The 26,442-nt window shown below is 33.1% G+C and overlaps 3 protein-coding genes across 3 annotated transcripts; 1 reads left to right on the top strand and 2 right to left on the bottom strand.

The window, feature by feature from the left end:
• Window positions 1-5,570: 5,570 nt before the first annotated feature.
• LOC105248384 (sodium- and chloride-dependent GABA transporter 1) lies at window positions 5,571-12,080 on the bottom strand. Its single transcript, XM_011253140.3, has 9 exons — window positions 11,534-12,080; window positions 9,006-9,274; window positions 8,402-8,702; window positions 8,064-8,253; window positions 7,693-7,960; window positions 7,191-7,565; window positions 6,534-6,836; window positions 5,973-6,140; window positions 5,571-5,804 (listed from the first exon to the last, which is right to left on the bottom strand). The coding sequence occupies exons 2-9, from the start codon at window positions 9,159-9,161 to the stop codon at window positions 5,715-5,717; spliced, it is 1,851 nt and encodes a 616-aa protein (XP_011251442.1). The 5' UTR covers window positions 9,162-9,274; window positions 11,534-12,080; the 3' UTR covers window positions 5,571-5,714.
• A 3,145-nt stretch (window positions 12,081-15,225) lies between these two features.
• LOC105248385 (VWFA and cache domain-containing protein 1) lies at window positions 15,226-20,141 on the top strand. Its single transcript, XM_020026611.2, has 9 exons — window positions 15,226-16,043; window positions 16,177-16,542; window positions 16,616-16,789; window positions 16,855-17,330; window positions 17,407-17,608; window positions 17,697-17,943; window positions 18,019-18,682; window positions 18,764-19,133; window positions 19,209-20,141. The coding sequence occupies exons 1-9, from the start codon at window positions 15,566-15,568 to the stop codon at window positions 19,748-19,750; spliced, it is 3,519 nt and encodes a 1,172-aa protein (XP_019882170.2). The 5' UTR covers window positions 15,226-15,565; the 3' UTR covers window positions 19,751-20,141.
• Window positions 20,142-21,953: 1,812 nt separating this feature from the next.
• Window positions 21,954-26,046, bottom strand: LOC105248386 (26S proteasome non-ATPase regulatory subunit 2). The gene is made up of 4 exons (XM_025409720.1): window positions 25,848-26,046; window positions 24,584-25,314; window positions 22,800-24,370; window positions 21,954-22,319 (listed from the first exon to the last, which is right to left on the bottom strand). The coding sequence occupies exons 1-4, from the start codon at window positions 25,920-25,922 to the stop codon at window positions 22,018-22,020; spliced, it is 2,679 nt and encodes an 892-aa protein (XP_025265505.1). The 5' UTR covers window positions 25,923-26,046; the 3' UTR covers window positions 21,954-22,017.
• Between the last annotated feature and the right edge of the window lie 396 nt (window positions 26,047-26,442).

The following is a 26,442-nucleotide window of genomic DNA, read 5'->3' as shown; positions in this document are numbered from 1 at the left end:
AAATTTAAAGCATTGGTCGAAATTTATTCAATTTTAATACGTATCATTAGAGAAATTATTATAATAAGCATCAATAATCGAAAGATCATAATCAAATTAATTTCTTTATCCCCTTTTATGATCTCTTTTTCAATTTTTATTCGCAGTAATTAATAATTGCGATTCGATAAAGATATATCGTTGCGATATATTTTCATAACCTTTACCATAAATTAATTTACTTTTAATTTGTCATCGAAATATTTTACGTACTTTAACACATATATATATATATATATATATATATATATATATATATATAATAAGCAATATAGCTATTTTGAAAATAATACATATATAAATAATAATAAATAAATAATTTTTATAAATTACTCACTAATAATAATAATAATAAAGAATTTTTAGATAATTTTTACTCACCGCATATCTCTCTGACTGCTTCAGGCTCTTTCACTGCTCTCTGAGTGTCCGATACTTTTCCAGATGTCCTTCTTTTTTCTTCTTCATCCTTTGCTGTTTCCTCATAGCACTCATATTCAATCGCGAACAAACAATTAATTATATTTAGTCATATACTATAGAAACGATCGCGAGACTTTTGCACAGCACTCCCGATCATGGAATAATTACGAGAAACGCACATTAATATATCATATAAGGGATAAAGAAGTACGATTCGCTCTACAATAGTCGTAGCGAATTATATTTCAATACTAATCGCGATCGCGTTTAAAAAAAGAATTCAATAATACGAAGCGTTTTGTATTATTACTTTGCCGTTGGAATGTCGTGTGAATAATACAAGGTCGTCTATATATTTATAATTTTTGCCTCTTTTGTTTCAATTTTTATTTGGAATAATGAAGGATCACGTTTCGATGAATGTATTATCGCCATATAGTTTCATGTTATTTATTAAAAGTTAATTAATTGTTAATTGTAATAGTCGTAGCGAATTATATTTCGATATTAATCGTGATCGCACTGTTAGAAAAAGAATTCAATAATACGAAGTGTTCCGTATCACTACTTTACTACTGGAATGTCGCCGTGCGAATGATACAAGGTCTTCGCCTATGAAAACAATACAGCGCTACGTCATCAAGGCCGAACGTCGTGTTATTGACCTCGCTGCCGAAATATTTTTACGCGTATTATGACGTACATATACGAAAATTGAATTTATATACAAGTATATTTTTAAAGTCACACACACAGGTACACACAGATTAATTATTTATTAAACAATTAATATACATCACAAGGCTTTCCATTATGTTAATTATTCGATTTTGCTATTCGATCGTTTTACTGAGCTTTCTCAGACGAATTATATATTCGGCCTTAACGATGTAAACAATAGCACGCTAGTCTTACGGTCTTGGTATCATTCACACGGCGACACTCGAGCAGTAAAGATCGTGATGCGAAATACGTCGTATATTCTTAAATTAATTATTAATTAAACGATTATTGTATCATAACTTTCAATTATATTAAACTTTCGATTCTATAACATAGGCCTGCGAAAAAGGGGATCAAAAATGTTTTTTAAGATGCAATAGTGATTTTTGACGTAATTTTGTGCGCCGAATCTGGCCGCCGAATTTGCGTAGCACGTCAGGTTTTTGAATTATTTGTAGTTGAATAGCAGAAAAATCGCTATTTTGGCCAATTTCATGAATTTATTGTGAGTAAACCAAATTTTTTGAAATATTTCTGTCAATGGCATCGTACAGTACTCATCTTCATCTTTCGAATCCACTTTCGATTACCGCCGCATATTGATCGCGATCGCGTCTAGAAAAGGATTTAACGGAGCGTCTTGTACCACTATTTCACTCTTTGAGTGTCGTCGCGCGAATAATAATAGAGCCGAACAAATTGGTCTAAAAGACCGTTATTATTATTTTTTTACCGAAACATTTTTCAAGACTGTGGCATATAAACATTAGCGCGCTATTATTTATGCCGCCAAGGTCGGTGTTATTGTTTGTTCGTTATCAAAATATTTTACATATTTTAACATATGTATACATATATACATGAAATATATTAAAGTATATAGAAGTATTTAGATTACATAGATTTTTTAATTATATAATTATTTATTAAAAGATTGATGCATCATGGAGTTTTTCGTTATGTTAATTGTTTAGATCCACGATTCAATTGTTTTATTGAGCGTTCTCACAATTCGAATTATATTTCAATGATTGAAAAATAAAGTGATAAAACGTCGCAGACATTGTGTTCATTCGATTCTATAAATATCTATAAATATTAAAGAAATAATTTCTGCTCGTAAAAATCGATTTTATATCGAAATCATAATTTATTATTTTAGATTTCTATTACTATGATTCTTAGTTGATTAAATGAATAAATTACGAAATATGCGATTCGAGAATTTTCGTCGCGATATGTATATAGATATTAATTATGTGTTATTTATAAAAATTAATTAATCATATTGTTATAATAAATAATTTTCCGATGTTGAACGCGATTATATCTATAGAACAGAAATTAAACGGCGTATCATTATATTACATATTAGAAAATATTAAACAATAGGATATGAAATTATATAAATCTTTTTTTATTCACGCGATCTTTCTCAAATGTTAATATTTTATTCTTATATCGATATCTTCTAGATATTTTACTTTTGATGCTTTTGTTAATTATTGGCATCTGAAAAAAGATGGATAGAAAGTATTAACTAAAGATACATTATTAATAACTGAATTGCGGGATTATTGATATAAATGAATAAATAAATAAATGATGTTGAAATAAATAAATAAATAATAGCGTGAAAAAAGAGAACATACTAATATTATATTAACATACTAATAATATTTTTGTATAATAAATTATTATTAATTAAGTTATTTATATTTTTATTTATATTATTTATATTATTTATATTATTTATATTATCAGAGGGACATATATGTTATCCTCTGAGAACATTCGTTTTGGATTCGGACATTGGTTTTGTAGTTCATGTCCACGTTTTTAATGTCCAAAGAAAATATCGCTTCCAAGGATTACTTAAAAGCGGGCCATGACATCTCTGTCTTCTCTCTGTCGCTACGCACGTTCTGCACATATTTCTGCGCAAGGTGGACTGCGTATGCGCGAGTGCGCAACGAATATTTGAAATAAATAAAATATATATCAGAGAGAAGACAGAGATATCATGGCCCACTTTTATTTTTTTTTTTTGCCCCTGACAGTATTCTTTCTATTCTACAATTTGAGATTGGAAAAAATTACAAATTCTTAGCATTTATTTTTTATTTATATTATATTATTTATATTTGTATCTTATATCATTCTTAATATTATTATTTTATTTATATTTATTTCTTGTTTTGTAGATAAAAGAAAACTATCCAGGTAAAAATAGTCATTCTGACGCGATTTATATTAACGTGTCAAAATAACGTTAAAATGATTCTTTTTGCTAACTGGGCATATTGATATTAAATAAGCATATAAGAAAAAAATATAAGTTTGAAAAATAAAATTGTTTCTTCTTTCTCTCTTTTTACTAATCTCTTTTTTATAATATTTTTATAATCTTTATCTTTTTTATCTTTTTTATAATCTTTATCTCTTTTTATTAATCTTTTTTTTTTTTTATTAAACTGTCTTTTATTATTTTTCTATAATAGAATCCTTTAGATATCTTCTATAGGTTCTTTTAATCTTCATCTTACAATTAGTTAGTTATATCTGAAATAAAACAGACATAAATTTACGATTTAAAGAAAGAAAAATTCAATGATACAAATGTAAATAGCTGTCACAAGGAATAGATTTTGTGAAACTGAGATCACATCTTAAAATACGTAAAATATAAAACGTAATGCGATTATTATTATAATACATTTGAAATTTATTATTTGTACTATCAGTAAAACAAAATAAAATACATTAAATCAGGGGATCATTAATTCGCTAACAATAAATAATTCCAATATCATATCAATGCTTATTACGAATTTAATTATTACGCACTAAGTGTCAAATTTACGCTGCATTTTTAAAAAATACAGTTTCATAATAAATGTTGGTATTATTAGTATATCTCTGCATATGTGATCACTTGACATTTCGTATTAATGTTAAGTGAGACAGGTACATATAGCAGCAATAATATCGGAATTATATATATATATATTTTTTATTTTACTTTGACTATATAACTTTGTCACGATATCACAACGTCCATCGTGCATTGACTCTATCCGATATCTGGCTATCGCTATTATTGCTTTACCAACGCTGTAGATCTAACAACAGGTACGTGAAATAAATTATATATAACACTAGTGTGTATTTATTAAATAAGAGCGATGCGATAATACAACGCGTCTATTTATAATATTTGTGGCAGCATAAATATGCGCAATCTCGAAATCATACTCATTCGTTCGCTTGTCGTATCAGAAATGATCCGAAATTCAATATAATATAGATATCAATCATTTGCGTACGATGAAAAATTCGAGCGTACAATGATTGTGCCTACATTTATTGTTGCTTACAATTCGTGATGATAATATTATACGGGAGAAATTCCTTTGCCTTACGCAAATTGATATTTAATACGTTTTGTCAAAAGAAGACGCAGCCACTTTGCATATTAAATGCAACATTAAATTGTTGTGAAAGTATAAGCGTAACAATAAGTGTGAAAACATCTACAACTATCGCGATACAAGTTGAATGAATAAATATGATCAGATTATTGTTATGTGAAAATTAAGAACCGATTGGATCAACATCATTATTCATTGTTAACACTAATAACAATTAATTGAATTAATTGGATCCATTCTCTATTTGTATTATAAACACAATAATCTGATAGAAATTTTTTACCACAAAAAAATCAAGAAATTTAAAAAAAAAATTGTTTTTGAAGAGAAAAACGTTTTAAAATTTCGTATAAAAATAATTTAAAATTTAACAATCTCGTATATAATTCATTTAATAACTTAGTTATAATGGGGCTAATTTTAAATAATTTTAGTACCGTTCGATGAGGATGCAACTTGATCCGCAAATTTCATTTGATGATTCCGATAATGTTTTCGATGATTCACCAGAACGTCACGAACATTTGCGAATTTCCTATTATGCGGAGATTATACAATAATCGCTATGATGACAAATAAATAATTTATGTACAAAGCCAGCGAAGCTTTTTGTCAAATGGGTGTGAGGGGATCGAGGGCAGTGTCGAGTGTGTTTGTTTGATTGCTGGCTCTCCGCTTCGCGTTGAGTCACGTCTTAAATGAAAGAGAAGATAGATCTCGATGATCTATCGCGTTATCTTATAACTGTTATCATGATATCTTATAAAAAGTGAGTGGGTTAAGAGGAACTGAAAAGAACTTATTCTATGAAATTACGTTTTATATGATCTTTGAAATTAATTCAATTTAAAAAAATCCTTGTTTTCTCCATTTCCAACGTAATAGTATTGTCTTGTACTTCTTTAAATATTTAAAAAAATAATCTTTTAATTTTTTCAATTTTTTGAAATTTACTCCCTCTATTTCCAAGATTAAGAATTTATTGTTTTACAGAATAAATTCTTTTTTTAATTCTTATAATTCACCTACTCTCTCTTTATAGGATGCAGTAAACGGCTACATTATCCTAGGCGAGCTTGTTGCCAATCAAAATGGAAATTATAGAGGTGTCAGCTCGACTGGTGGTTGGCCCATCTTCGTTCGCAAAGTTGCGACATTATCCTCTATCTGGACTAGTAATTTGTATTTCTGCAAGAAAAATTAAATGATAAATCTATTTTATAATGATTTCCTTTCTTTAATATATTGTATGCGTGTCTATGTGCGTGTGTGTGCGCGCGCGCACGTTTTTATTATCTTCTTATTATTGTATCATTGTATTTAACGTCTTATTAATATTATTTTTTATTGACTTACTGTTCTATTATCGCCTGGGGTAGTCATCCACGCATAAACCATGTATCCGGGTATACAAAGCATAGAGGATAACGCTGTAAGCCAACCTAATACATGCGACCACCAAGGATATTCATAGTCTAGATATTTTATAGGTGTCCACTGAATTAGATTGAAGACGAACACACCCTAATTAAGGAAAATATATTAGATATTTGTATAAATTAATTTTAAACAGTTACAAATTAATATTTTATTCAAAGTAAAATTCACTTAGCATTTAACGAAAAGTAAAATTTGGTAAAGTATCTGCAAAATACACGCATGCACGAAAAGATCTCTCTAAATCACATATATAATCCAAAAATTCTTGCTATTACGAAAAGAATTTATTTCAAGTTTCAACTGAAAGAATTTGAATAGATGAAAAAATAGAGAGAACATCTCATATAATCTTTCTTTTAATATTGTGTTAGCAATTATTTTATTTAGGAAAAAGAAATTAGCAAAAATAATTAATAATTAAAATTAAATTGAAGTAAGAAAAGCATAACAAAATAATAATAAACCTTATATACTTACAACGCAAATCAACGGCGTAGTTATTGTCCAGCAAAATTTCCACCACATGAGAGGATAATATCCAATCATATCACGCAGGCCATCATAGAATCGATTTACTCCAAATGCCCAGCTGATTGATATACATTCGAAGAAGATAAGGAAGAGCAGGCAGAAACCAGAGACAGCGTACGAATCGAGGATTTGGAAAACATACATGCCACCTTGAGAGATACACGTCAACCCGGTGAGATAGGACAAAGCGCACACGAGGGCAATAAAAAGCTCCTTACGACGACGCAACAGCAAAGGCCACTCGTCCACCTAAAAGATAAATTGATTGACTAATTGAAATAATATTTTTTTGTAGTAGAAAAAAAGAATTTTCGTTGAAATAATAATTGAATTAAATGTCAAACAAATTAAAATTGAACCATTTAAACAATTGAAACCAATTAAACATTGAAACATTGAAACCAATTTAAACAATGAAACATTGAAACCAATTTAAACAATTGAATTAAAATTCAAACATTAATCAAACAGGCAGGATAGAAGGTTATTGACAGTTCAAAAATAAAAGCTTTTTTCAAACTTTTGAAAAAAAGTTACACTAGAACTGTAAAAATAAACAAGGACATTAAAATAGTGGAATTGCCACGCTCTTTAAAACGGTACCATAGCTGTGACGAAGCCTTCCATTGTGCAAAATTGGGAATCAAGTCCGATAAGCAGCAACATGAAGAAGAACAGGCACGACCAAAGTGGCGCGCCTGGTAGTTGGAGAACCGCCGATGGATAAGCGAGGAAAGCTAGGCCCGGTCCGGAAGCGGCTACTTCGGCGACCGGTTTCTGTTGTTCATGCGCCATAAAGCCTACCACCGAGAATATCACGAAGCCAGCAAACATGCTAGTGGATGAGTTGACCGAACAGACGATCAATGCGTCCTTGTAGACATTGTTAGTAAATTTATTATAACTGCCGAGGGCTACCAGAGTGCCGAGTCCAAGACCATACGAGAAAAAGATCTGCGTCACTGCGTCGATCCATACCTGCGAATTAACAATTATACTATTAATTATATTATTAAAATTATTAGAATTAACAATTATACTTTATTTATGGGATTATGTCAAAGTCAATCGGTTTAAAAAGTTAATAAATGAAAAAGAAATTTACCTCAGATTCTCGAAGCTTAGACAAGTTTGGACTGATATAAAATCGAATGCCTTCCATGGCGCCGGGTAGTGTAATGCCACGAATTAGAAGGACAGTAAGCAACACATATGGGAAGAGAGAAGTGAAATAGACGACTTTGCCAGTCCACTTAACGCCCTTCCAGATGCAAAAGTAGCAGATTACCCATACTACCAATAATGTACCCGCCAATTCCCATCGAATATTGCCCATATATTCGATACCCTCGCTGATTTGCAACGCTCGACGTCTAAAAGGTAGAAATAATATTTAATATAAGCCCGGCGATAGAAAAGCGCAAATTACGCGCATCACGTACTCAGGAGAAAATGAAAAATTGTATTTATACTGACTCCCAGAATTCCTTTACAGGATCCGTAAGCTCCGTCATCGTCACATTTATGTGATTGACCGTGCACATTTTGACAATGCTACCGTTCCTGGCTGAGGAGCTTTCGGACCAGCAAAACAGCGAGCTTCTATCGTAAGGATTCACGCAATTCTTGGTGTTCCAGTAGTTATTGCAACTGCCCCAAGGTAACTCTAAAATTGTGTAACGTTCAATAAAATCCTTTATTCCCGTTCTTCGTCATCGTTATTAAATGAAGGAATTTTTATTTAAAATATATTTTAAAAAATTGTTTTTGATCGTGAAAAATTAAAGTGTAGATAAACTTGTTAGTGTACTCACCACTGCGCATCGACATGAAGAAGTAGAAAATGGCCCAAGCTAGGATAACAATGTAATAAACATTCATCCAGCAGGACATAACGGCGGCTGCATAACCGATACCTTTGAAGAGCGGTGCTATTTTGAAAACCCCGAGGCCGCCTATCGTGAGCATCTGTCCAAGAGCTAACTCCATGAAGAACATAGGTATACCGGCGAGGAACAGTGTCAAGAAGTAAGGGATTAGAAAAGCACCGCCGCCATTTTTATAGCAGAGATACGGAAATCGCCATACATTGCCAAGACCGATTGCCAGACCGACCTTGAAGAAATGACAAACGTCAAAACACAAGCAAGTATAAGCTAAATCACGTTTACATTTAATCAATGATTAATATTAATGGTAAAGAAATAATTTAAAATCTCTATAAGAATATAAATTTTTTTTAATTATCTTTTTTAAATGTTTTATTTAGAATACGTCACTTTGTCGATGATGTTTAATATAATGTATTTAATTTATAATATATTGTAATATATTATATTATAATATATTATAATATATTTAATTTGTAATATAATTAATTTGTAATAGTATATTTAACAATATAATAAAATGCATTACCACACTAAGAATAAAATCCAGCTTGGTGCTCCATGTTCCACGATCAGGAAGAGGCTTGCTTTTGCTGGTCGTTGAACATGTCAGATTTAATGCTGTCCTACCGTTGTCGGGATTTTCTGAATCAGTTACTTCAGGATCACGCGATGCCTCTGTCATGTTTGTAAAGACCAATGATAATCTCAGTGTTCTCTGTTCGTGCACTCACTCCAGCTGATTGTCGACCAATGTCGTCTCAAATGCGAAAATGATAGTGAGACATAACACAGGACCTGTAACAAAACGATTGTACAGTTTACTCAATTCCAATATAGCTTGAAGCGAATTTTGAATGCTTAGAAAACTGCAAAAAACAAATGTTGCAATAAAAAATGTGAAAAATTTATCCGCGAATATAAATAAGACTAGAAAAAATTTTTGTTTTATTTTAAATTTATAAAATAAAAGTTTTTAGAAGTGATATCAAGTTAGAACTAGAACATGCTAAATATAGCTATAATATTATATTTTATATCAGTTTCCAAATTACACAATATCAAAATTCTCTCATATTCTCTATTTTAAACGTTTCAATCGAGTTCTCGTTCTTTGCGAGCTATGGAAGTTCCTCTGGTTTTTATCGTCTGGAAAATCTGCGGAAAACAATTAGATATTTGGGTCGAAGATAAATGCTCCTGAGTATCGCAAGAAGTGAAAAGTCGACTGATCATTCTGAGCATTAAAGCAGACTACCGAGAGAACGACCAGCTAAGAATATGCGTTCTTCTATTGGATAATTAGGCTATATCCGTGTCTCAATAGTCGTCGGATGTTAAAGAGTTCCGTCTGATAGGTCAAGATGCTGAAATCAAATTTGTGATTGCGCAAAAATCACGTCAGTTAATAGTTAGAGTCAAATATACAGATTATGTTCAATTATAATACATATGTAAATCGATATTTACAGTAAAGTTCTATATCAATAAAAAATAAATAAAGCTATAACAGTATAACAGTAATAAAATGAATAAATAATTATACTTAACATTTAGCAAATTTAATTATTTTGGCAAATATAATATAAATAAAATGTATACGTTTTGACAAATTTAATTTTTTGCAGAAATAAATTAAAATCACATGATAAATTCATAAAGAAAGTTTCTCAAAAGGTTCTCTTTCTCTTTCCTATCTGTTTACATGATAAATTTATATTTTTGAAATTTCTTTTTAAAATTATTTATAAAATCTTTGTATGTGAAATTATTCTATAATAAAAACTCAGGAGACAATAATATTACAATTATTATTATCAATTCTCAATTAGAACTCAGTTGTAAAAAATTAAGGAAATTATTATACACTAATTTTATACGTTTATATAAAAATGTATTTGATTTCACATTTTAAGTTATTAATTAGATATTGATTTTTTATCAATGTGTAAAATGAAGAGTATTTTTAAAATTATTTTTAACAATCTAGTTCAAACGCTTTCCACGAAACGACAGCAAGTCGCTTAATTAATATTTGATTTTAAACTTGCATTTACGGGAGCATCAACGATCGAACTTGCATTTAAGTGAGGATATTGCGAGATCAACTTGCGGGAGACTTGCGGGGGAGATCCTGCAAGAAGAGCAGCAAGGTATTCTCCGAGGTACATAGAAGAAGAAGGGTGAGTAGTGGCCATTGGTGCGGCCCGTTAAATACGAATGTCCGGTAGGGGTCCCGTATAATAAATATCGCGATGGTGCGTGTTTCCTTGCTCCTCCCTTCCCACCACCGCCACCCATCACGGCTCCCTCTTCCTCTTCCACGCTCATAAAAAACAGCTATATTCTAATTAGCCGAGGATGTGTCGTTCCGCGTATCGTTGCGATCGACGTACTGAAATTTTCATGCTGTCGTTCCGCGAAAATCCTACCTTGGCGAAAAACCAAGATATTATTTTTAAAATGTTCCAATCTCCCCCGACATTATATACTTCCGTATTATAATTATTTACTTCCGTCAATCATTGCGAAGATTTTTCCAGAAGATAAAATGAGAAGATAAATTGAGCATGGATTGGTAAGTCAATCACGAGCACGTGGCATCAGAATGTTGGACTTGACAGTTTGAAGTATATTGGAGCACGTGCTCTTCTCTGTCTCTTATATTCGACAAATTGCATAAGCCACGTGATATCAGAATGTCAAATTTAATATCATAATTTAAAATTTAATATCATAATTTAAAAATAATGATTTTTAAGTAGCACGTAAGCTTAAAGAGTATTATATGCATAAATTAATATATAAGTAATTTATCTAAATGTTCGAAGCATTAATTAAAATAAATTATTCGTTATATTATGAAATAATTGATTGTTATATTATTCTTTGTTAAATTTAAAGGCTACTTGAGGAATTTCGCTAAAATTTAACATATTGCAAAGAAATAATTGTCATTAATTGTTTATTTATTATATGCGACAAATTTACCGCCATTCTTCAAGCTCGACTAAAATCTTTCTTCATTGTGCTAATTTTCAAAAAAAGTCTACGAACCTTATTAAATCCGACGATGGAATCTCATGTGGAAGTCATCGGCTCTTTCGAGATAATCATGAGCAAACCGATGCAAGACAGTTTGGCGTCACTTTGTCGCCGATGAGCGGAATGAGTTTGATTCGTTTTTACACACTGCACTTCTCCTGAGCACTCTTGATGAGCGCGCGGGATGTAGTTTCGCGCTCGCCACCGGAGTAGCTGTATCGTATCGTTCCCGATGTCGATGATCCACTGACAGAGATCCTCAACGATCGATGGATCCTCAGCTGATCAACGTTTCCCGCGGTGAGCGCTCCGATTTTCGAAGTCGAGCTCTGCAAAGTCTCCAGCAAACTATCCAGCAGGATCACCAGATCTCGAGAGGATGACCCGCGGATGAGGTCGCGATCACTCGTGATCGTCTACCGCGGATATACTGTGACTGAAGAAGCACAACGCGTGTACCAGGGGGCAGAGAAAGAGAGAGAAAGAGAGGAGAAGAGAAGGAGATGAGCGACTCCCTGCGTTGCGTGCGCGAGTGTTGTCCGCGGGATACTGTGCGTAATCGGTCTGCGATCGGTCCAGTCTTCCGTGCGCGTCGCGTCAACCGGCAGTGACTGAAATCGTCGTGCAGGAAGAAAATCCAGGAGGGGGGTTCCCTCTTTTTTCTTTTCCATCGCCGGTGATCTGCGCCACCCGCACCGCCCTTACACCCTCCGTCACCCCCGTCGCGTCGCGACGGAACGTTATCTGGTGGTTATAGGTGAGATCGAATGAGAGCGAGTAGGAGAAAGAGCGCTGGTGGCGAAAGAGAGGCAGAAGATGACGGTGGAGAAGAAAGGGGGTCATATACCAAGATCGCAACAGTATATCATCATCAAGTTGACATCTATGCCCTCCCTCTATCTCTCCAACCCTCTCTCTTTCTCTCTCTCTTCTTTCTACGTTGCATTTTTTCTCCTTCCTTCCTAGTTTCGTCTTTCTGCTCCTGTAAGACCTTATATCTCAATTTCTTCGTAGATAGCAATTTACCTCATATAAATTTCCCTGCGTACCTTCTTCTTCATGGGCTTTAACCCGAAAGGATGCATGCTTTTGGGATTTAGGATTGATCCATGTATTCAAAGTGGTCATGTCATAACAATCCAGAGGTAAGACATTCTTTCTAGATTGAACCATGTACATCTTTTCAATATTCCACAAAAATCTAAAACAATAATGATTATATACTTTTCTTCAAAAAGTAAATTTGTTATCATCTTGAATAAAAATAAAATGGTATTAACTAACAATAATTTTTTTAATTTTCTCAATCGTAATATAATACATGATGATAATTAATTTCATAATGGCAGTAATCAGACATAATTGCTGAGATTCAGATTAGAATTGATTATGTTTTTGACACGAAAATGGAAAAAATTCAAAAGATACGTTTAAGTTTATTTTTCGTTCACTGCATTTATTATAATAGACCAGAATATTTAAGGATATATCATGTAATTAATGAAAGGAATACCGAAATGCATCTCGACCATTAACTTCAATAAGTTCCATCAACGTGAAAACAAAATGCCGCGCATTTATTATGCAATTACGGCGGAAATTTTTTCCATTAACGTCGCATTATTAATCTCTTGACTCATCTCTTGAACAGACTGATATACTATATATGAGTTATCGCGTATAATAATTAAAGATCAAAAATCTTGGAATTATTTCATTATATCATTATATCATTCTGTCGTTATCTGATTTCTGTCATTAACTTTATCCTGGATCTGTTTGGATTTTTGTTGATAAAGTTCGTTTTTTTTTTTAAAGGATTCAAGGAAGCAAGTACAAAAATCGATCAAGATGACAATCAGTGCAATTAAGTTTTGGATAATGAAAAAGGAAACGACGGATGTGCATTTCGGCAAGGAATTGCCGCACGTTTTTCCGGCCATGGGCGATTTCCGAACGTTTCCGATGAAACGAAATGGCGATAAAGTAGGTGAGCAAGACTAGGAAGCTGGTATATCCGGAGGGTTCACGTGACACCGATCCGTCCCCGCATCCGTTCGAGGTACAGTCCGTTGTATAGGTCATGAGGAGAAGCCCGGATTGATAACGCAAAACCGTAAAACGCTTTGCGCTGCGAGCCAACTTTTTTCGGCCCGCGATGACGAATCGGTATCAAGGAAGCAGCAGTAATCAGTCCTATTCAATCCATTCGATTGATTCTGCCTGCAAAATTACTCAATTTTTCCGAATTATCCGCTAACGCTCGTCCAAAGTTTCACGATGAGAATAATTAAATAAATGTTGTTTGCGTTGCTTCCGGTTCGGATTTTTGCCGCCGGATTTTTCGGATGCTTCGAATCTTGCGATATCTCGCGAATAACAATATGTTTTGTGTGTCGTGCGACATGATTGCTTGATGACATTAGGCGCCCGAAGAGGGGAGCATCCCAAATGACAAGAGGATGTGCGGAAAGTGGCGCGGGAACCACGCCGCTTACCATCTTGCTGCTTAGAATTTTCACGGGGATGGACGCGATTTTCGAAATATCCGTAACAATTTCGAAAAATTATGTTATATATGGAAAAAGAAATTCACGCAAATCAAAGCAATTTTGCGTAAATTTATTTTAAAAATTTGGCTTTCCCTAATTTTGACGCTATACGATTCAACTTTTACAACGTGTTTAACATTTTTACGCTGTAATGTTTTTTAAAATTGCATTTGGTAACGATAATGATATTTAAAGAGACTTGAGAAGAAGGCGAGTGAAAATTTCAATTATTTGATACCAAAGTATTGAGCTTTGACAGCACTCGGATACAATATTATATTGACACATCGCATCGAATCGTTTTGTAATTGATCATCAATAAGCAATTTATTGATGACGTTGCATGCGACAATAAGTTATAATAAATGACAAGTCTCAATTTTATTGACAATTTTATTCAGTGTGACAAAGAATTTGTCACAGTGAATAAAATTGTTTGTGTTTGCAATTATTAATTGAAGTTTGATCTATATGTTTTTGCCATGCAAATGAAAATTTTAATTGATTTTTACTAGATGTTTTTTTTATTAACAGAGAATAGCATGTGTATTGTCACTTTTTTTCGTAAACATTTTTGTAAATATTATGTCCATCTAAAAAGTACATTTAATTTATAGAATTATATATTATTTATATATTATTTACTTGCAATTAAACATAACATAATGCGTCTTCTGATAATAAAATACTAAAAAATGATAGACGATCCATTAAAAACCGATTTATTTTTTAGTAACTTTTCTTTCGTAATTAATATATGAATACATTATTCTCTTATTTCGTGAATACCTACAATTACATGTATTAAATATTTCAATAATAAATAAAATGCAATTCGACGACATGCAACAGATGGAACATTTACTCAAGATGGCGGTTAGTGCGGTAAACAAAAATAAATACTCCGCTTATAATGAATTTTATTTTATTTTATTTTATTTTATTTCATCTTAGACTCTTGTTACAAGTATTGTAATTTCGTGTAATTTCGTGTAAAATGAAGTATAAAAATAACTCGTTAACAAATGTATAATAGCTGGATGGATAACCCTCAGGCTTTCTTTTATACTCTAAATAAAAAAAATAAAATATAAATAATAAATAAATAAATAAATAAATAAATAATAAATAAATAAATAAATATTCCGCAGATAAGAGTAAGTGATCTTTAAATGTCACAAGCTTCGCGCGAAAACTACAGATGGCGCCAGATGCGAGATACAGTTCCGCTCAAAGATGGCGCTCGCCGAAACTACGGTGCTCGATGCTTCGCAGTCCCGCTAACGTGCAAAAATTGAACGAATCTTGGCGTCCCCGAGCACGTTCTTCTCGTAAAGTTCGTAAACAAACTTCGCGGATCTCGAAGTAAACACAGTTACATGACGCTTGAAATGCTCGTCGATACGGATATAAATTATTATCGACGCGCGACAAATCCGTGAGGTTATGAAATTACACGCTTCGCCGAAATAGCCGCAATTTTACAGTCAGGATGGCTGTAAACAAGATTTTGTACTTGCTCCTGCCGATAATACTGACAAATATTTATGCAGTCGCTAACGACGACGAGGTCACTAACGTCACTGTCAAGTGTCAAACTGGCAAGTCGCTGCGCAAACAGGTGTCAGCGGAACCCTTGAACGGTATGTGCCTCCGAGATGTCGTGGGGTATCTGTCAAAGAGGCTGCGATCCATCGTCGACGAGGAACTCGGCGCGTCCTCGTTCCAGGATACGATCAACAGGATGGAATTCGCAAACATCTCCAGCAACCTGGACGCGAGACTGAATGCGTTAGTTGATAAGTTCAACAATAAATTAAGAACGCACATTGATGTCCTCAAACAGGGCTACAACGCCATATACTCCATCCTGTCGAAGGAGGTCCGCGCAGTTTATTCTAGTCAAACGGTTGATTTAGACGTAATGCAAATGAACAGAGTTTCGGATATATGTACTCAAATTATAACAGGTATTATTATTTATATTTATTTATATATATTTATATTTATATTATTATTTATATTATTTTATATTGAATAACATAATTGTCATTTCTTTCATTTAGATTCATTAAGTTGATGATATATTAATTTTGATTATAGAATTGGCAACAAAGTTAAGAAGTCAAGAATGGAAAAATTTACATGTATTACCAATAAGCCAACCAAGTACGATATGTGGACCATCTACAATGGATCATATTATTGGATCACTTTTATTATCTCAATACTGTCCCAAGAAGAATGTCATTCTGCTTTTGGAACATAACATGTTTATGTCAGAATCCGATCTAGCTTTGATTCAAAAAGCAGCTAGAACTATTATAGATATGCTTTCTGAAACAGATAATGTTACTGTTGTTGGTCTTGCTAATGCTGCATCTCTGTTTTGCAAGGATGGCTTGTTGAAAGCAACAGATATCAATAAATTTCAATTAATCCGTTATATCGACAGTTTAATTAGAACAGGTAATTAAAAGCGAGTCTATTTAAATATATATTGTATATATGTATTGATTTAATGCCTTTAATTTTTTTTTAGATTCAAATCAGACAACAAAGGTTGATTTTAAGAAATTAACACAGAATTTAAGACATGAAGTGATTATTATACATTTAACTAATAAAGTAAAAGATATATCACATGTGGAAAGAGTGTTTGAAACAATTTCAGAAAGACTTACGATTCATTTGAAAACTATACTTATTCTTCCAAGTAAGTTCTTTTTTATACTTTACTTTTTGTACGAAAAATTGTTCTACATTACAGTTTATTTTCAGACCAACACCCATACATCAGTGATACACAGTTTTTAGAAAATGATCATATTATTGTCCTTCCAACACAAAATGTTCTTGGATATAAAATAGGAAAACTATTTTCTTGTTTGCAATGTCCTGATTATCATAAGAAAGATGTTTATATATTAGATCCATATTTTGATCTATATAGCAAGACAATGACATTATCTATTGGACAAATTACAAGTGTTGCGCTACTATCTTTAGATATAAAATTAAATGATTTTCTTGATGATGTGACATATTTTAACACTGGTCCAAACATATATGTTATATTCTTCGACAATAAAGGTGTGGTTTGGATGCATAAAAATTTTCCCAGGATTGAGACAATAATTGAACAACCGCTTAAAGTACATTTGCAAGATATTGAAAATATAGATAATTGGACAGTAATGAAAATGATAAATGAAATTGAAGGAGTCATAGATGTGAAAACAAAATTGGGCGAGCAGGTAAGGAGAAGCATTTATATACAAATTTTAAAACGGGAGTAAGAGATAGAAAATTATTCTTTGATTCATGATGCAGAAGCGATACCGATGGAAACATTTACATTATGATGCCTTGATAATATGTCTTGTATCTATTACTGAAGAAGGAATATTGCCTGTTGCGAGAACTGTGTCCTCACTGCCTACAAACATATTACATCATCGCCTCGATCTTATGCTTCAAACTGTCATTAATAAAGATACACTCTGCATTTATAGAAACAGGATTGCAACTTTATGTAAGAAGATAAACTCTTTCATTCTAATTGTCAATTATTTACAACACATTAGATATTTAAAATCTTATATATTTTATTTTATTTTTAGCAACTGGTGTAGTTTATTTATCTCCATGGTGTTTTCAATCCCCAATGGAGCAACTGGAACTATTAGAAACTGGTTCAGCTATGACTGTACAAAGCTATATGGCATACATCAAAGATTTAACGGGTCTTTTAGCTAATCCTGGTTTACATCCATCTGTAAAACCGGATGTAGCAATCTTAGCGCAAGTCTTGGAGCATTTTAAAAAGCAACATATTGAAAGTCCATTAAATAAATTTATAATAAGAAGGTAATTACACAAATAATTAAAATTTTATTAGATTATTATTAGTATAATAATAACTTGTTTATTTTGTCATTTTAGATATGTTGTGAGTACAGTTAGTGGTGTGTTGGAGATTTTCCCAGGAATGGTATTGGATTCTGGTTTTGATCCCAAAAGGCGAATGTGGTATGGAAAAGCACTAGAGCATCCTGATAAGATAATTTTGACTCCACCTTACTTAGATGCAGGTGGATCAGGCTATGTAGTAACTCTAAGTCAAGTTATTGAATATCCTATGGGCAATAACAGTACAGATTATGTTATTGCTGTCTTATCTATGGATGTTACAATGGGTTACATCATGAGATTACTACAGGAGATGTTTCCATTCTGTTATGATGCGACTGTCAAATGTTTCTTGATGGATGACAAAGGCTACTTGGTGTCACATCCGACATTGTTGGAAGCAACAGGCAAGATTGAACAGCAGCATTTAACGCATAAGGAACTTTTAGTAGCTAATGACATATTAAATCATGGACTGTTTGTGAAAAAAAAATCTTGTGCCAATCACTTGGAGGGCGTTGTCCAAAGATATTATCAATTTAATATGTCACTTGACGACGTACTTACTAATATAGCACACGGCGAGCACTGTGTTAGATATCAGGTAGCTGCTGTACCAGATACTAATGTATTCCTTGGTGTCGTTAATGTGACGACTCAGTGCAATTTGCTTAGAGCTTTTTGTCCATGCAGTACGGTAAGTTCACATTAGTTATTGCGCATTTTATTTCTGATTTTAATATATTTTTGTTTTTACTTTTTTTATTAAATATTACAGATGGATCATTCATGCCTAAACTGCAAAAGTATGGAACAAACTGGTTGTGAATGTCCTTGCGAATGCTCCTTATATTCTTCTAGTTGCTCACAACAAAGTATCAACAATTTAAATTCTTGTCCGCCTCTATATGAGCAAGGCTCAAGTTTACAGACTCCATGGATACAGCCGACAAATTTGAAATCGTGTCCGTCTATCGATTGCAAATCATACGCGACGGAGAAAGATTGCTTGGGTATCGCTGATTGTCAATGGTGTCACATCGATGCCGATGGAGAAACACCTTTGCAACAACCATTTTGTTCTGACATGTCAGTTTGTTTCAAGGGAATCTTCGGATCTCTGATACCTTACAGCGACGGCACTTACAGTAAATTCATTCTTTTTTCTCTTTTGTCACATTTATTATGATTTCCATTATGTAATAAAGTTATGCTTTTTTCAGATTCACAATCAACAGATGAAGTCGTGATAGGAGAGTGGCCATCGGTCGGTCTGGTAGCCGGTGGAATTCTTGCATTGGTCTTGATTCTAGGCGTTATTCTGTTTTGCTATAGACTTCGATCGGTAAACTCAGGTGTGGAGCATCAATGTTTACATCTCCATACTTCGCCTGACACGTTGCGCATGACGCATCTCGAGGGCGATTTGGAGCCCGCGGAATTGGATCAAACCAAAAGCAATTTGGATTGCCTTATGAGAGATGGTACCGCGCCTATATCACCATATAGAGTTTCTACCAATTACAGAAGACCACCTGGTGGGGATAGCGATCATGGGTATAGCACAATGACGCCACATGATGATTCCGAGCAACAAACATTTGCCTCCGAACCTTTGCTAATTGTCGACAATAACATAGAGCCAGATTTAACGAGGCAGTCCGGCAGTTTCAGAATGCCTTCTCCTACAACGTACTTGGGATCACCGCATCACGTTTTAGCGCCTGTGACTGTCCATCGCGATATGGAAACAAATTATTGTTAGTAAAACTGAATTTACATTGCCATTTATCTGAAAAAGTAAGTTACAAAGCGTCCTCAAAATTTCGTAAAAAGCTATATCACTTTTTTGCAAATATGGTCCTGATAATGTATAGCCATTCATTTTATTTGCAATTATTGATATGGTAGATATAATACTGTTTTATTGTAGTTGCAATAGAACAATATTTATCATTAGTTATTTATCAGTATTTATCAAAGTAGTAGTAGAGTATAGTCTTTATTATTATCAAAGGCAGCACAGTTTATTATCAAAATGACAATAAGTACGAATTTTTGAATGACTAATGAGCTTAAAGATATATAGTTTTTATGAACTATCTGAATTGATACTAAAGCCTTTTATACAAGTACTAACAATAATTGATAAGTTGTCCGAGTTTTATATATACATATATATATATATATATATATATATATATATATATATATATAAAACTTGGACAACCTGTAACTCATATATATATGTATATATATGTATATATATGTATATATATATGAGTTTTATATATAGGAAAACTTTAAATGGCTGGTACATTGTCTAAGAGACTTAAGGCTTAAGGTATAAATTTATAAGTATATACATAAAGTAATAACGAATTATTTATGTATAATTCTGATTATAAGCAATTTAGAATTGTATAAAAGAGAGTATACTTTTATACATGTAAGTAATTTTACAATTATTATACAGGAATATTAGTTTCCCAAATAGAATATTTTTATATGACAAAGTTAAGATATTTTAATAGTATATTCAGATAGAGGTGCTACATTCGTAATTATATGCGAGTTAAGAAATTAAAATCTTACAGAGTTGTTATTGTTGATAAATAACTGATACTAATATAAAGTAATTTAATAACAAATTACAATTTAGACAAACAATTACAATTTGAACAAAATTGTAAATTTTAGCACACTGCCTAAAGTACTGCCATCATGCCGCGATTGAATTACAAAACAATTAATTTTAAAGATATACTAAAACTAAAAATTTATTTCTTGAATTTTTTTTATATGATATATTATAAAACTGATGAGGCAATTTGTATTTACAGTTTATTTTGTAATCCTCTTATTTTTAGAATCAATTTCTTTTTATTTTAATTGAAATAGCGTATTTATCATGGTTTAAATAAATAACAGTGCCAAAATGTGACTTTATATACTGTGCAAACTAATTTTAGAAAGCTATAATGAAATCTACAATATCATTTCTATTATTATTCTATTTCTATTCTATTATATTCTGTATGGATTATTGGAACATATTTCTCATGAAATGAAATCATAATTTTATCATTGCACAAATCATAGCATTAAAAAGAAAAGGACACAAGAGAATTAAATTTTAGAAACAGTAGGAGTTTATAATCATTAAACCTTTTTTAACGTATTTATTTTTCTTTTGCATAGAAATATTAAAACTAAATTATGCAGTCACGATCAAAAGAAAAGTTACGTTATATTATAGTAACTATAGTACAAGCTTTTATACGAGTATTATTTGAAGTTTTACAATTAATGTACTTTATTGACATAATACGATACACATTGTCGTTCATATGTGCGATAATATATCCACATTTTAATAGACTAACATGATTGTAATACAGACTTTTCATTTTTATGGTTTTTAGTTAAAAAGATAGAGCAGTAAAATATAGAAAACATTTAAGTATAATGTATTTATATGACAATTGCACAAGTATAAATATATATATATATAATATTTATATATATATATATATATATATATATATATATATAAAATTACATAATATATATTTCATATGTCTATGCAATTGTTATATACATGTGTGTATATATGCTATTCTGAATGGTACTTACTTTAGGAAAGACTTACGTCTGTTGATGTATTATTATCGTTAAGAATATAATGTAAAATACCGTTTCATATTGATCTTTTTTATAATTATGATGTATACTTTGCATACAAAATTCATGTCGAGCGAGATTTTATACATTATATATATATATATATCAGTACTTTTATTATTAAAAAACAATATTTTATTAAATAAGGAATATTTGTATTTTTCCCTTTCTATGAAACATAAGAAAAAAAATATGATCTTTCTACAGAAAGAGAATAATCTATACCTAGAGATGTTGCAATCTCTTTCACATATGCAAGGTGAATAAACACACTTTTATTATACTCTGTCTTATAAGTGAAGTTTAATATGAAGCGTATTGACCATTGAAAACAAAATATTACGATGATTAAGGTATAAAATCCGGATTTTTTCTTAAAATTACAAAACCCTCCATGATTGGCGTCAATGGTATGTATTCCTCGGTGGCAAGTTCTGCTCTCTCACCATATGCCAGTAATACTGGAGTGGTGTGTGTCTGGAAGCCTGTGATAGTTTTCGGTTTGCCCGCTTGGCCGACAACATCGACAGCGAGACCGACTCTCACTGGTACGGCCAGCGGATTCAGGTCTTCATCGAAAGTCACCAACATTCTAGGCTGCATCGCAGCAGCTAGCGTATACAGCAAGTAGTGTGAGCGTCCAAGGATAACTGAAAAAATATTCATGACATTAATTAAAAAAGTCATATTATAATGAGGATAATTTAAAAGGATTGCTCAAAAATGAATTGATATTAATTAACAAAAATGAATTGGCATTAATTAACAAAAAGTCACATTACAATAAAGAAGCTTTATTTTTTTATAATAAAAAGAATTGAGGAAAGAATATTAAAGAATATTTAAGAATATTTAAGAATATTTAAGAATATTAAAGAATATTTAAGAATATTAAAGTTTTTAAAAACTTTTTTTTCTGATTAACTAATTGTGTAAATATATAAAAAAAAAGATCAAAATTTATTGTAAATTTCTGTATCTTAAGAATTAATCATAAGAATTTCTCATAGTCAACTTAGAAAATTTAGAATAAGAATCTTCATAATGAGGATAATTTAAAAGGATTGCTCAAAAAGAATTGAAATGCAAACAATATTTCTATATCCATTGTATCAAGAATATATACTCACTGTTTTTCACATCCAAAAAACCAATCAATGTCGATAGAAGACCGGCGAGAGCAACAGGACTGAGCAGCTGCCTATCGCTGTGATAAGGCGATAGAGTAAGCGTACCTTTACCTAGATGCGTCAAACCTTGTGCGATGCGCACCATGAAGAGATTGTTGGGGTCTTTTGCGTGAAACTGAGCCAATTGCCTCAACATAGCAGCCAATCGTGCGTTATTTGTACCAGCACCGACCAGGCCCATGGCGAATATCGCATTATGTGCCACTTCAGAGTCGCTGTCGTGTGAGAACTTGGACAATGTGTCTAGAATATTTAATTTCGGATTCGACACCGAGATGAGACCTAGAGCGAGAGGTACTGAACGACGAATCACGGGCTCGCAGTAACGCAATAGATGACCGAAGGTCCTGTATGCCATCTCGGCGCCGATCTCCTCTCCCATAGCGATCAAAGCGATGCCGAGGACAGCAATAGCCTGTCTAGAACTGAGATCCTTCTCCTTATCTTCTTTCTTCTCCTCCTTCTTTTCCTTGTCCTTGCGATCACTCTTTTCCTCCTTCTCGTTGCTCGGCTCATAGTGCTCTGAACAGATGTGCAACAGGTGTTGAATCTTGAGGACGTTCCCTGTGCCAGCGTAGGCGCACACTTCCACCAACGTCGTCGACATCGATCTAAATGGCTCGTGAACGATTTCCAGAGCTGCTATGATCGCTTCTGCAGCCTCCTGCTTTCCCAGGAAACATAATCCTAGACCGAGTGCCAGAAATCGCGCATATGTATCTTTGAGATCGGATTCCGACTTGTCCATCAATGTATGCATGATCGCTGTAGTGACATAAGCGTTACAAGAGCCGGCAGCGACCATTCCTAATGCCAGACCAGTCATACCAAGCACTTCCCAACTCGATTTGGTGTCACTGAGGACTGGCGTCAGCAGACCCAGTACAGCTTCCCGGTTAGAACCGGCGTACGCGATACCGAGGCCGACGATGGCGCCGATACGCATGGTATTGCTGCTGTGCAACACGTAATCGGACAGCAGAGCCAAGGCGGGATCACACTCGTTTCTCACGCCGCAATTGACAATGCCACAAGCTAGCAGAGCACCGGATTTGATGTAGTCTTCCGATGAGTACAGGTACTTGTCAATTGGAGTAAGACCGCCGTCCACATCCCATAGCAGGATTAGACCTAGAGATGCAGTCGCACTTAACATACCATGCTCTTTATTCTTGTACAGCCACTTGTTACCATCCTCGATCAATAGTTTGTCGTGACCAAATGCAGCATTTACGAAACCGTTGACAAAACTCGCCGCAAGATTCTGACGCGCTGAGTCGACCTGACCACCGCCAAACGGCGGTCGTGAATTTTCTAAGTGGGATTTATAGACATCCTCTGGTGTCTTGGGTTCCATTATATCTAACTCTCGTGCTAAGTTCAGAAAGTGATTGTTTAAGTGGGAATTGGACATTATTTCGAATAGATCGTCGTCTTCTACTGTAGCCTCATGTAACTCCAGAAAGATCTGCTGGCGACCAAGCATAAAAGCCAATTGCTTTTGCACAGAACTGAAAAGTATAATAGACTTCTTATAATTCTCTTCAGGAAATCGATTATATTAATTAATAAGGTTTTTCAAATAAAAACCTGCTTATAAAGATTCTAAATAAACCATTCTTTAAAAGATTATAATATATTATATTAAAGATTAAAGATATTATATAATATATTATATTAAAGATTATAATATATTATATTTTTCTTTAAAAGATTATACTTACAGATCCCTACAATTTGTGAAGATTGATTCAATGAGAGGTAAATCATTCAATTGCATCGCTAGTCTAATTGCTTGTGGATATTGTCCAAATTTTCGATATAATTTACAAGCGACATGAAGAAGAGTGCTGTTCTCTGGATCAGCCACATATGGCACGCAGCTTGTAAGATAGAGACATACTCGTTGATACGCGCTTTCGTCGACGTATTGTTCTAGTAGATCAAGTCTTTCGATCTCCATTAACAGATCACACGCCTCTGTTTCCGCATTGTGTGCCATGTTATAGGGGACAATCTCATGTACCAAAGCAATCAGTTTCTTGTTTGTCGCCTCGACATTATCACCCGTAACCTCATCCCATTCTCCTGCCAACTCTCCTGACAAATGTCTAACATATTCATGTCCCCATTCACCAATTGCTAATGCGGAGCCTGTGAGCCTATACTTCAAACACTCTCGACCTTCACCCATGGTCATTGCGAGGACAGAGATAATGTCAGAACATAATTCTTTACATTTCACATTAGTCATCTTCTCATAGATATTCTTCATAGTATCATAGTGAGGCCGCATAAATTTCAATGGTTTTGGAACACTAGTCATTGATGTTGTTGACGCACGAATATGTGAACGCAAAGATTCTAGAGCAGGATGATACAGTTTAGTATTGGCATCCTGCAGACGCTCTACGAGCAGAGTTAATTCTTCCTGTAGAAGTTTATCTTCCTCTGACTGAAAAGTAAAATTAGGTTTCCAATATTTACGAATAAATTATATATTAAAATATAAATTAAAATAATAAATATTTTAATATGCATTCCAATATTTAAGAGAATAAAGATAAAGTATGTACTTTATTTTTTAACCATCGCTCTTTATTCAATTTTTTTTGTAGATAAAGAGACATTATCATAGAAAAAAAAATTACAAAAAAAACTGCACAGTAAATATTAATATATCAATTAATATTAATATTAATAATAATGATATATTAATAATATTAATATATCATTCAATAATAAGATACGTAGTAATAAAAGGTAACTTATTCAAATGTAAGATAAATTACAAGAAAAGCAGAAATTGTTTTACTATGTAACGATAAATTACAAGTACATATATGTGTGTACAGATTTAATTAATATTATTATAATTAATATTATTATAATATTAATATTATTAATATTATTATAGAATCACAGAAGCATTTTTCTTCAATACTAATGACACCAATCCCACTACTTTGACATAGGTTAATCTCTTACTAGGTCATTTTTATCGTCTTCCTTTCCATTCTTCATATCTTTGATCGGTTTCGTTTCTGTCTTTGTTTCCGGCATTTTACTTTTTAGATATTTTTTAAATAAATACGGCAAAGTAAAACACGATTCTCTCTGCGATCATTCACGGTTTCAGGTTAGAATGAATATTCAAGACGTTTTGCGAGTCACCATCATGGACACGCAACCCAGATAAGCTACTGCATGTTCGTAAAGGTACCATTTCATGGTAGCGACGCTAGCGCTATGTTTTTCGTCGCATTTGTAGTTCGATTTTTTTAACTACACTGCGCGACAACGATTCGTCCCTTTCTCGCGGGGCAAGGGGAGCGTAGCCTCTAACCAATCAGCCACTGCCACGCTGCCAGCTGATTGGTCACTTCTACGCTCCCCTTGTCCCGCGAGAGAGTGGCCAGGGAACGAATCGTTGTCGCTCAGTGTATGTACACTGCGCGACAACGATTCGTTCCTAGGTCCCTCTCGCGAGGCAAGGGGAGCGTAGCTTCTAACCAATCAGCCATTGCCACGCTGCCAGCTGATTGGTCACTTCTATGCTCCCCTTGCCCCGCGAGAGAGGGGT

The sequence above is a fragment of the Camponotus floridanus genome, unplaced genomic scaffold (genome assembly GCF_003227725.1).
Source record: "Camponotus floridanus strain SB8 unplaced genomic scaffold, Cflo_v7.5 scaffold10, whole genome shotgun sequence".
Lineage (NCBI taxonomy): Eukaryota > Metazoa > Arthropoda > Insecta > Hymenoptera > Formicidae > Camponotus > Camponotus floridanus.
The sequence above is the reverse complement of the archived record's forward strand: the minus strand, read 5'-3'. Positions and strand labels throughout refer to the sequence as shown.